Genomic DNA, 13,363 nt, shown 5'->3' on the forward strand with positions numbered 1-13,363 from the left:
TGTTTTCAACAACATTTCCTGAACAGCAGTTTAACTGCCAAAATAGTAAGATACCAGCCAGTCTCCCTACTCACTTGCACACTATTATGGCAGTTAGACTTAGAAACTGCCGTTCAGGAAATACTTTCGAAAAGAAAGAAAACCCAGAGAATCCCCCATGATGGACTAGTCCAAAGTCAGTCGGTTCTGTCAGATTTTAACTGCTTACTTTTTTGCTGAAGTCGTCCTTTAAAACACGTTATGCGGTACTGCATTGTATGTCTCCTTTTACTTCGATGGATTCACCCGCACCGCTAATACGCGGATGTGTGCAGACCATTTCAGTATAATTAAAATAGTACAACTTAAAGAGAGTCTGAAGAAAAAAATACTTCTTTTTACTGGCCATTTATCTTAAAGAGAAACTCCGACCAAGAATTGAACTTTATCCCAATCAGTAGCTGATACCCCCTTTTACATGAGAAATATAATGCTTTTAACAAACAGACCATCAGGGGGCGCTGTATGACTGATATTGTGGTGAAACCCCTCCCACAAGAAGCTCTGAGTACCGAAGTACTCTTGGCAGTTTCCTGTCTGTGAACCCTGTTGCATTGTGGGAAATAACTGTTTACAGCTTTCTCCAACTGCTAAAACAGCAAGCAGCAGCTACATAACCTGCCAGCAGTAAAAATGTCACCATGTAATAAATGTCAGAATGTAAATCGCGGAGAGGAAAGATTTTACAATGAGCAAACACTGACTAAAGCCTTTATACATAATTATTGTAAAAAATGAAGCACTTTTGTTTATTACATTATTTTCACTGGAGTTCCTCTTTAAGACCTCGCTGCAGGTCCGTACAACTCAGCACACAAGTAATTCCCCCCCCCCCCCCCCCCTTTTCTGCCTACCAACAGAGCTTTCTGTTGGTGGGTTCTTATCCCTACCGGTATGTTTGTTTATTTTTATATAAATATTGAATTGTTTTTCCCCTCCCTCCCCTAGCCAGCCAATCACAGCGATCCGCTGTCCTAGACATCAGCCTATGACAGCTGATCGCTCCTGTGCCTCCCAGGGGGACAGCCGTGTCACACGGTCCCCAGTACAGCGCTGCCGTGGATCGCAGCGCTGTACACAGTAAATAGACAGCAGTTTTGTTGTCTAACCGTCTCCAAGCGGCGATCGCTGCTGGGAGACCGATGACGGAGCGGAGCGCGCAATCTCATGCAAAACCCCGCCCCAGGACTTGACGCCAACTGGCCTGCCCATTGGGGTGAGGCAGTCGTTATAGAGTTAAAACGGATCTGTAGTGAAAATTAACATAATGAATAAAATTGCTTTTTTTTTTACAATATTCATTTATAAATGATTTAGTCAGTGTTTGCCCATTGTAAAATCTTTCCTCTCCCAGATTTACATTCTAGAATGTATCACTGGTGGTGATATCGTTAGTTCTGCCAGGTGATCTGTACGGAATGTTCGTTACTGAGAGTTCTATGCACACAGGGAGATGATGCTTGCTTGGCAGTTGGAAAAGGCCGTTATTTCCCACAATGCAACAAGGTTCACAGACAGCAAACTGTCATGACCATGGTCATGACATCACACTGTGGGAGGGGTTTCACCAGAATATTATCCATACAGAGGTCCCTGATTATCTATTTTAGAAAAGGTAAAGATTTCCTGTGGTAAAGGGGGTATCAGCTACTGATTGGAATGAAGTTCTATCCTACCTCTTTAAAATACATATATATAAAACATACACGTCTCTTAGAGTACAATGCACTGCAAATTACTTTAATATTCAGAAAAGTGGGTGGAGCCGATAAAAGCCAATCAAAATTCACCTATTGATTTTTAAGGGGAATATTTAATTGCTACCATCCTAGCACTGTTAATGGCACAAGCCTCAAACCTGGTACAGTTGGTCATTGGGTGACTGGGGTTCAAATTCAGAAAAGGGGGCGGAGCCACAAACAGCCAATCAGATGTGTTTCATTTCAATGGAAATTATTGATGCCAAAGACCGCAAAGCTCACAAACGTGGTCATTGAGTAATTTGTGTGTTAGGGTTAGAAAAAGTGAGCGGAGCCAACACCAGCCAAATTGAGTCTATTTCATGTACTAGTTCCACCCTTTAAGTTAACCATTTACTGACAAAGTAACGTATTAAAACATCATGCTTTAGCCTATTAACGGCAACATGACGTTTTAATACGTCGCGCATTCCTGCCGCCGCTCCGCACGTGTCCGCGCCGCTACCGCCGCCGTTTCAGTCGGGATCCTTTGTTAAATGATTGGGGAATGGGACCGAGTGGTCCTCTACCCAATCGCAATGCCTGAAGTGAATGGACGTGACCGCGAACAGCAGCCACCTCCATTCATTAAACAGGAAACTGTTTCAGTTTAATAAAGTGTACAAAAAAAAAAAGTGATCACTTCCTTAACGGGAAAGTGTTCACTAGTGCCATCTTGTGGTCAAAAAATATATTACACACAAGCACAAACATACTATGTAAAATATACAATATTAATAAAATAAATAAATTACACTTCCACCCCCCCCCCCCCCCTTAAAAAAAAAAAATACTTGTAAAAAAAAAAAAAAAATCAGCTTAAAATCAATCAATAAATAGTTGACTAAGGGAACATTAATTTTATTACATAAGAGTTTAATTATGGCTAAAACAAAAAAAAACAAAAAAAAAAAACAGAAAAATAACACCTATATTTTACAATAATATATTGTCGCCATACATTGTGATAGGGACATAATTTAAACGGTTTAATAATCGGGACAACTGGGCAAATAAAAAGTGTTGGTTTTATCCACTGGAGAATGTTTAATTTTAAAACTATAATGGCTAAAAACTGAGAAATAATTATTTTTTTTCCATTATTTCTGTATTTTTCCCATAAAATGCATTTAGAATAAAAAAATTCTTAGCAAAATGTACTACCCACAGAAAGCCTAATTGGTGGCGAAAAAAACGAGGTATAGATCATTTTCTTGTGATAAGTAGTAATAAAGTTATTAGGGAATAAAAAGGAGGAGCACTGACAGGTGAAAATTGCTCTGGTCCGTTAGGGTAAAAACCCTTGGGGGTGAACTGGTTAAAGGGAAGGTTCGCGCAGACTATAAAAAACAAACTGCACTTATACACACATGCAGTACCCCATCAGATCGACAAGTCAAATAGATCATTTCAAAAAGGTCTGATCAGGTTTGTTTTCGTGCAGATGGGATCAGAAATCTGATTGGACCTATCGGAAATGATCGATTCGACCCGTCAATCTGATGGTAAATTGCATGGTGTGTTTCAGGCATGGTGTATTTCTTGCGTTCTGCGTGCGTTTTAATGCGTCTTGCGTTCTGCATGCGTTTTGCCTGCGTTTTCTGCAAATCACTAGAAAGTCAACAGGAAGCGGAAATACATCATAAGACTTGTTTTTTATTTTTTTAATAAAAAAAAAAAAGCATGCAAAACGCACTAAAACGCAATACCTCTGTGTCACCATTGACTTTCATTATTTGAGTGTTTGATGTGTTTTTTAAAAATATGCAACAAAACCAGAGTTTTTAAAACGCACATTGCAGAACGCTTACACAGGCTTTTTTTTTTTTAAGCGGCCCATTGACTAACATTATACGCATAAACGCTGCATTTTACAAGTGTGTTCCCTGCCTCAGATTTTTCCTGTGTGCCAGTGCCAGCATGAGACATACACAGCACCACCTGCAGGCTATGAGTGGCTACTGCAGATTCCATAAAAAAAATTATAACAAACTGTTAATAGTGGTTCACCATCTCCAGCAAGGAACGAAAAAAAACCAGCATAGATCTGTTTTGGATTATGAACTGACATCATACCTGTCAGCAGACTCGCGGGGGAACTAGCAAAAAACCCGTCTTAATAAGAACCAGCGAGGGACATGAAGCAATCCGCAATCACAGGCGGCGTATTACATTACACGAGTGATAAAATCGTGCATATGGTGCGCCGCTTGTCAGTCACTCGTCTCCTCCGCTGGAGCAATCCCATGATGCATTGCGGTACGGGAGCGACGCCAAACGCAGCGGAACTGCCAACTATGCTCTACTTATTAATTATATTCAAAGCGGGCAAAGGTTGTAATGACTGCGGCGATGCTGGGAAACGCTGAACCTGATCGCCTCGTTTTGTTTGCTTTCACAGGCCGTTCCTAATGCTGCCGCCCCTTATGGAATGGATACGAGTGGCCGTCGCTCACGCGGGATACCGCCGCAGTTTCTCCGTGGACAGCGATGATGTACGGCAGGCCGCCCGCCTCCTCCTTCCGGGAGTGGACTGTGAGCCGCGACAGCTAAAGTACGTAGTCTTATTATTACCGTATTCATGTCGTACTGCGGATTTAAAGGGAACCAGAGACGAAGCACCCTTGTGTATTTTACCATATATATCAGTAAGAACATTAGAGAAAACACTTACCATCCTCTCTGTTTCATCCTCACTGCTAAAAGTGTCTGTTACCAGCTGTGATAAGAATCCCGGACTGAGCATTCAGTCTGGCTTTGCAGGGAATCATTATAGCCGAGTCATTATAGCAGAGCCACAAGGGGGCAGGCTTGGGCTTGAAAAGACACCAGAGAAGACAGACTCGGCTATAATCTTTCCGTAGCAAAGCCAGACTGAGTGCTCAGTCGGGGATTCTTATCAGAGGTGATAACAGTCAGATTAAACAGAGAACAATGAAACAAAGAGCAGATTAGGTGTTTACTGTCATGTTCCCATTGATTTATAAGGTAAATTACAAGAGGGTGCTTCATATCTGGTTCTCTTTAAATTGGGGTAAAAAATGATGTCCCACATCTATGAAAAAATATACCATGTACAATGAAATGCAAAGAGTTAAATAAAGATAGAGAAACATACATGCCTAACTTGCAGATGTGATTGCATTAATGCAAACCTGGGTGAAAAAATCAACTTTTGATATAATGAATTGTATGTTTAGTACGGATAACGAATAGAACATTAGTAGCAAAAAAAAGTCATATTTTTATTTTCAGTTATATAGCAGTTTTTGTTTTTTATTATATTATATCATACTGTCACAGTTGCAGTTTTAAAACCACGCTCTGTATTTTAAAGGGAACCTGAACTGAGTAAAATTATTTAAAATGAAAACGACGTACCTGCAAATGAATATTACTTACTTACCTCACCATCAGTTCCTCTCAGAAGCTCACCATTTTCTTCTAACAATGATCCCTTCCAGTTCTGAGAAGATTTTGTCAGAACTGAAATATATCAGTTGCTGTCAGTTATAACTGAAAGGACAACTGATGTGCAAGGGTAATGTCCATGTTTCCCTCAGGCTAAAGTGGGCAATATTACCATTTAATGGTGTCCTGACCCGAAAGCTGTTATAGGGTCAACACTATTTTTTAAAATGGAGGATGGAGAATTCCATCAATCACAGTGGACAGACAGGGCGCAAAGGAAGAGATAGAGATTGTTGAATAGACTACATGAGAGGTAGAGTATGACGTGTGTATGCTTATTTTGACTTTTCATTTTCAGTTCAGGTTCCCTTTAAAGTGAACCAGAGATGAATAAGTAAAAAGATTTATACATACCTGAGGCTTCCTCCAGCCCCATCCGCTCTGATCGCTCCCACGTCCCGTCACTGATGTCAGTCGGAGCCAGTCTAGTGTAAGAGAAGTGCTCTGTTTGCGTATCTCTGCAGCAGCCACTGGAGAGCTACGTAGAGGGCGCACTTCTCCTGTGTAGACTGGCTCCGATGACGTCAGTGACGGGACCCAATACCGAAGCTGCGAGCAGAGGAGGACGGCGGCGTGGGAGCAATCGGAGCGGATGGGGCTGGAGGAAGCCCCAGGTATGTATAAATCTTTTTACTTATTCATCTCTGGTTCACTTTAAAGGGAACCAGAGACGAAGCACCCTTGTGTATTTTACCATATATATCCGTAAGAACATTAGAGAAAACACTTACCATGCTCTCTGTTTCATCCTCACTGCTAAAAGTGTCTGTTATCAGCTGTGATAAGAATCCCGGACTGAGCATTCAGTCTGGCTTTGCCGGGAATGATTATAGCTGAGTCATTATAGCAGAGCCAGAAGGGGGCAGGCTTGGGCTTGAAAAGACACCAGAGAAGACAGACTCAGCTATAATCATTCCGTAGCAAAGCCAGACTGAATGCTCAGTCGGGGATTCTTATCAGAGGTGATAACAGTCAGATTAAACAGAGAACAATGAAACAAAGAGCAGATTAGGTGTTTACTGTCATGTTCCCACTGATTTATAAGGTAAAATACAAGAGGGTGCTTCATCTCTGGTTCTCTTTAAGCTCTTCAACAAAGCAGAAATAATGACTCTTTGAACTTCCCTGCTGTAAAACCTTATCTCAAGCTGTCTCTCATTTTTTTCTTTGCTGTGTAAGTGCTTCAGAAAGCATGACTGTATTGACCCAAGTTGGGGGGAAAAGCTCATAGAAGCTCTTTTGCATAGATAACAACAGTTCATGGCACTTTGGTCAGGACCAATAATTTGTAAGAAATAGGTGACCCAGCAGGAAACACTATCCAAACCACCAACTAAAATAGGTTTAGTAAAGTTGCATGAGCCGAGGAGCTAGCGAAGCTATGGCCGCGGGTGGTGGGCGGGGCTCCTGGTGTGCCATTTTAGCTTTAGTGTTCCTACTGGATCCCGTATTTCTTACAAATCGGTGTAAATTAGTGGACACAACCAAATTGCCGTTAACAGGAAGCAGCTGATGTTTTCCCGCGAGGTTCCCTTGTCTAGATTAGCGCCAGGCAAATTCTCAGACAGGAAGAGGCAGGCTTGGCCCAATGTTCCCTCCTCTTCCCTGCCCCTTCAGCGGAGTGAATAGGGCGGGGAATGGGAGGGTGATTGGAGGGATTGGCTGGGATTTGTATGGTCTTTGCTTATTGTCCATTTCATGACAACCTTAGTCTTAAGGCATGGATTTGTGCAGTAATTCCCGTCACGTTTCCGGTTTCCCACGCAGGGCTGATGACTGTTTCTGCGCATCTCGCAAACTGGACGCCGTGGCCACGGAAGCCAAGTTCAAACAAGACCTGGGATTCAGAATGCTGAACTGCGGCAGGACGGATCTCGTCAAGCAAGCCGTTACGCTGCTCGGGCCAGAAGGGATCAACAGCATGAGCGAGCAAGTAAGTGCGCCATCTAGTGGCAGCGAAAAGTATGACATTCAGGTGCTCAGTCACAGAACTTTCCTCATCAATAATCTCTCCTAGGGGTTCACAAAGCAGCATAGATTTGTGCATGTTATTTAACGCAAGTGTATGCCCGTATCACTCGATGCGTAAAGTCTGTTAACTTTAGAACACTCCTCCTCTGCTGCTCCTCTCTGTCAAGCTCTTCATTGGCTACCAATTAACCAGTGGATCCAGTTCAAGATCTTAAAGGGGAACTGAAGAGAGAGGTATATAAAGGCTGCCATGTTTATTTCCTTTTAAGCAATATCAGTTGCCTGGCAGCCCTGCTGATCCTCTGCCTCTAATACTATTAGCCATAGCCCCTGAACAAGCATGCAGCAGATCAGGTGTTTCAGACTTTAAAGTCAGATCTGACAAGACTAGCTGCATGCTTGTTTCTGGTGTTATTCAGACACTACTGCAGAGAAATAGACCAGCAGGGCTGCCGGGCAACTGGTATTGATTAAAAGGAAATAAATATAGCAGCCTCCGTATACCTCTTACTTCAGTTCCCCTTTAACCCTAATCTACAAAACTCTCCACAATCTCTCTCCCCGGTACATCTCCTCAACCGTATTCTCCACTCTGCACATGATCTTCTTCTGTCCCCCTCAAGAATCACCTCCTTGCATTCACGTATACAAGATTTCTCAAGTGCTTCACCCCTCCTCTGGAATCTCCTTCCAAAACTGAGCTGCCACTCTCCAACCTCTGAAATCCTTAAGCTCCCTAAAAACTGGCTTATTCCGACAAGCATACGCTCTAACTTAGGCCATTCCTCTTCAATCTCTGGTACTCCTACCACATGTATCCTAAAAACACACATAGGCCCATATGCAACTCACTTTTTCTCTTGACTTTTCTTCTAGGAGATACATTTTCATCTTTAAAATTTAAAGTAATTGTTCAGCACTCTGCAATTGAAAAAGTACTGAAAAGTAGATGGGAAAGTTTTATCGAAATGATTTTGAGTATTTTCTTGCTTGCTGGTGACTCGAGAGACATTTTATTGACAAGGTTAAAAATATCACCTAAGAGAAAAATTAAGGAGAAAAATGTAATTGCATATGGGCCCAAGCCTCTAGGTATGCATATTGTACACTACCCTACCTCTTGTTTCCTCCCTATTCCATTTAAGGTGGCCATACACTGGTCGTTTTGCAATCAGATCGACCAACAGATAGATCCCTCTCTGATCGAATCTGATCAGAGAGGGATCGTATGGCTGCCTTTACTGCAAACAGATTGTGAATCGATTTCAGCCTGAAACCAATCACAATCTGTGAAGCTGCTGCTGCTGCCGCCCCCCTGCATACATTACCTGCTCCGGCCGGCGCGACTCCCCCTGTCACCGATGTCTTCTTCTCCACTCCGGGCTGCAGCTTCACTGAACTTCCTGTCCGGGGGAAGTTTAAACAGTAGAGGGCGCTCTACTGTTTAAACTTCCTACCGGGACAGGAAGTTCAGTGAAGCCTGTCTGACTCGGAGCCCAGCGCGGAGAAGAAGCAGCGGGGACCCGCGCCGGCCGGAACAGGTAATGTATTGCCGCTAGCATCGGTCATCAGGCATTCGAACGCCGCTATCGACGCACTCCCGACCTGCCGGCGATCGAGCAAAATCTTCCGCACGGACAAATCGACGGGAACGATTGATTTCGGACGGAAATCGATCGTTCTGTCAGTATTTGCACAACGATTTCACAGCAGATTCGATCACAGTGATCAAATCTGCTGTATATCGGCGGGAAAATCGTTAGGTGTATGGGCCCCTTAAGATTGTAACCTTGCAAGGGCAAGGCTCTTTCACCCTTTTGTGTCTTAGAACTTGCTGTACATCTTGCTACATTTGTCACTGTAATTACTATGTCTACTAATTCTGTGTTATGTACCAGTGTCTATATCTGTGTACACCATTGTCTGTATTATTATGCACCCCATATTGGTTTCTTATCTGTACAGAGCCATTGAATATGTTGGCGCTTTATAAATAAATAATAATAATAGTAATGGGCGAGTATGTTTTTAAAATGATGGAAAATAAAAATTGGTTGTTTGGATTAATGTTTGTAGCTGTTTTAGGCAAAAGCAGATTTTACAAAAATGGCATTATAAGACTGGGCCCCACCCATAAAGGGTCATAAACTTAGTTTTGTCCTTCCCCCTTGAAATATTACAAGAATTTGCGTCAATGTTAACCGACGTCGGTGAATATTGTTTAACATTCGCATTTTAAAAGAGCAGATCAGATCATTAAGATCCCCGATGATTCAGCGCAAAGTACCGTACCACAATCGCTTACTTCTCGTTTGCGCCCTCTGTGAAGTTGCGTCACGTCGCGTGACACTGAAGCGAAAAAAAAATGATGATATAATGAATTTGTTGTGTAGTATGGATAATTACCAAAAGATTAGTAGCAAAGAAAATATTCTCATATTTCTATTTTCAGTTATATAGATTTTTTTTAATTTATTTTTTTATAACATTGCATCATTCTCTAATATTTGCGGTTTACACACTACTCTGCATTCTAAATTATTCTACAGAGCAGACCAGTGACCCTTTGAACTGTCCTCTGCAGGAAAAAAAACAATACAGTGGCAGACACTACTTTAAAAGTCATGGAGTTCAGTGGCTCTTTTGCATAGATAACAACTGGAGTTTTTTCTTCCAGTACTGGAAACAATATTAGACTTATGTCTCTGCTCCTAATATTCTATTGCCTAGATGAACTACACACGCAAATCATTATATTATAAGTTTATTTTCGCTTCAGTGTTGCTTGAAGGGGTTCTGTGGGGGCTTGGTAAGGATAAAAACTGCCACTTACCTTGGGCTTCTATCAGCCCCCTGTAGCAGAAATGTCCCACACCGTCCTCCTCCGATGCGCCGTTCAACGCCGTTGGCACCAGGCATTAATCGTCTGTGTCATAGACGAATAATGCGCGCTGCCGTTTACGTCATAAGAAGCTTACTGCGCATGCGCAGCACGAAGGTTTCTTGTACTGCGCCTGCGCAGTAAGCTTTTGATGACATAGGCGAGAGCGAGCACGGCCGCGCAGCCGCAGTTGGACGCCGTGCCGCGCCAGACCGGGGGCGGCGGATCGGAGGAGGACGGCGTGGGACATTTCTGCTACAGGGGGCTGATAGTAGCCCCAGGTAAGTGGCAGTTTTTATCCATAGCAGAACCCCCCAGAACTCCTTTAACGACCGTTGTCAAGGGGACGTTGCTAGACCTGTTGGATGGTGAGTACATAGCTTCATACTGAGGTGTGTCTATCTGCAGCGATAGCTTAGCCAGACGTCTTTCTGTTCCACCTTAAAGCCCCAGATAACGTTTGCCAGATGGATTTTGGAAAATGAAAGATTGTTTTTGCCGCAGGTGATTTATGTCGGTGTTTTCCGCAGGGAATGACCCCCCTGATGTACGCCTGTGTCAGAGGCGATGAGGCAATGGTGCAGATGTTGCTGGACGCCGGAGCCGAACTCAACGTGGAGGTAGGAATACCAAAACAGCAATTTCTAGGGGGTTAGGAGTCCTTTTACAATGGCTTAGAGGAACTCCGCTGAGCGCATTACTGCGTACACTATAGAGGAAAACATTGCTGCTGCCTTAAAGGATTACTGAACTAATAACACAGATATATGGAAGCAGCCCCCAACCGTCCCCTAATCAATGACGCAGGTATTTTGCATTACTAATGCCCCCTTAAGGGACACTCCGCCCATCCAGCTGCCGGTGGTTTATAATAAACATACAAAATATAGAAGTAATATAAGCAGTTTGATAGGCGCTGAGGCCTGGGCGAGTCAGGAAAAAAGGGCGCAGGAGCACTTACGAAAGAAACTGAGCCGCCATAGGGGCCTATTATAAAAAGTTACGCCAAAGAATGAAAACTTGTGCACACGGCTTTTATCATGGCTGTGACATGCGGTTAAGAAAGTAAATTTCGGCACCCGATTTGCAGCAAACATGCTAAATTGAGGCGCCATATAGAGTCACAGACACTCGGGGCTTGCGCATATACAAATCCATGGAGCACCCACTATGCAGTGGCGCAGTTTGTCTATGCGCAAGCACCCGCAATTGTATCAGGCACCGCCCGATATTTTACTATGGCTAAACCTAGCACTACTCTCTCACACAGAACCCTCACTCCCGATGTGTAACCCTAAGACCACTCCCCCGTGGTGCCTAACCCTAAGACCCCTCCCCCTTTGGTGCCTAACCCTAAGACCCCTCCCCCCGTGGTGCCTAACCCTAAGACCCCACCACCACCCTCCCGTGGTACCTGTCCCTAAGACCCCCACCCCCTTCCCCGTCGCTGGTGCCTAACTCTCTTAGGATTAGGCACCACCAGGGGAGGTCTTAGAAGCCACCCTCTACCAATGCCTAACCCTAAGTGATATTAGGGTTATGCTGGGCATACACGGTGCAATTCTGCGCCGGAATCGAGCCGCTGGCTCGATGCCGGCTTGTCCGCGCGGGCGCGTGGATCTATTCCCGCTCGTCCCCGCGGGTAGTTCCTTATCAGCGCTTATCAGAGCCATCAGCGGCTTGATTGATAAGAACTATCTAGCCGTGTATGCCCAGCATTAGGCACCACTGGGGGGTGTTAGGGTTAGGCATCGGTAGAGGAAGAGGTTCTATGTGAGAGTAGGGTTAGGTTTAGTTATAGTAAAATATCTGTAAATTTCACTTCAGTTGTCCCTTAACATTGCAGATCAGGTGTTTCTGACATAATTGTCAAATCTGTCAAGATTAGCTGCATGCTTGTTTCAGGTGTGTGATTCAGACACTACTGCAGCCAAATACATCAGCAGGCTAACGAGGCAACTGGTATTATTTAAAAGGAAATAAATATGGCAGCCTCCATATCCCTCTCACTTCAGTTGTCCTTTAAAGATGTGAATGCTTCATAGTTGCATTCGACAAAGTAATACTCCAACAGGGAAATGTTGTCCCAGCACACAAACTATATATGTGAGACAATAAACTTATTTGAGTATGTCTGGCATAAATTGAGAACACCCCCCCCCCCCCCCCCCACCACCACCACCACCATATAATGCCTATGGCCCCATTTGCACCAATTCCATATCGGACCTCCTGTATACCTGGTGCTTGCTCTATATACTGTAATCAGGGGCGTAGCAATAGGGGTTGCAGAGGTAGCGACCGCATCGGGGCCCTTGGGCCAGAGGGGCCCTGAAGGGCCCTCCCTTAACTACAGTATTAGCTCTCTATTGGTCCTGTGCTCATAATAATCACTTCTATAGATACTTTGAATAGTGGTAATCATTAACACACTGTTCCCCATCCCCTTCTTGCACCTCTGACACTGTAGTTGCCATTGGCAGGTTTTGGAGCGCGGTATCAATTGTTATTTATAGAATGCTTGGGGGGCCCCATTGTAAAACTTGCATCGGGGCCCACAGTTCCTTAGCTACGCCACTGACTGTAATCATTCATATAGGACATATAAGGCAACCAATCAACGGGACAGCAGGTTTTACCTGGAGGCTGGGGTTCACCTGTGCGGCGTAATCAAGGTGGACGCTGACGCGGCCTGTAACCGCCGCAGAAAGCAGCCAACTCTGGCTCAAAGCATTGCAGCGTACCGTCATACTTAATATTTTCTTTTCATATTTATTGGATTAAAATGGTTCACTTTGAAATAAAGTCAGTGAGGCCTGATTCACATTAGAGTTAAAAAGCAGTCGGTTCCCAGGGCGGAAGGGAACGGATCGTAATGGATGGGAATGGATGTAATGTTAGCCTATGGATCCGTTCACTTTCGTTCATTAGAACGGATCCGTTCCGCGTGATCCGCTGAACGGACTGCAAGTTTCCTGCTGCAGCAATTTTTCTAGCTGAGCCCAGCGGAATGGAAACGGAAGCCCTGCTTTAGGGGAAATGAGAAAACTGAACATTTCTTCACACTAGTGAAGAAACGGACTGCTAAGGGGCAAAATCCACTTTGGTGATGGGGGTCTGGGGGGGATGTGGGAAACGGAGTGGAAGCAGCGGAACAGAATCGAGTCAAAACGGATCCAATCGAGCAGAATTCAGATCTGTTTTCATGGATCCATTTGCAATAACTGCCAGTGTGAAGCAGGCCTAAGTGTCACTGTATCTG

The 13,363-nt window shown here is 44.0% G+C and overlaps 1 protein-coding gene across 3 annotated transcripts in view; it reads left to right on the forward strand.

The window, feature by feature from the left end:
• The window catches only part of ABTB3 (ankyrin repeat and BTB domain containing 3), a 349,230-nt gene that overhangs the window by 288,442 nt on the left and 47,425 nt on the right, over positions 1 to 13,363 (forward strand). For all 3 annotated transcript variants that reach the window (XM_068278352.1, XM_068278353.1, XM_068278354.1), the window contains 3 exons: positions 4,180 to 4,332; positions 7,017 to 7,182; positions 10,632 to 10,721. In XM_068278352.1, coding sequence (XP_068134453.1) covers positions 4,180 to 4,332; positions 7,017 to 7,182; positions 10,632 to 10,721 — 409 coding nt within the window. The remainder of the gene's footprint in view (positions 1 to 4,179; positions 4,333 to 7,016; positions 7,183 to 10,631; positions 10,722 to 13,363) is intronic.

The sequence above is a fragment of the Hyperolius riggenbachi genome, chromosome 3 (assembly GCF_040937935.1).
Source record: "Hyperolius riggenbachi isolate aHypRig1 chromosome 3, aHypRig1.pri, whole genome shotgun sequence".
NCBI lineage: Eukaryota > Metazoa > Chordata > Amphibia > Anura > Hyperoliidae > Hyperolius > Hyperolius riggenbachi.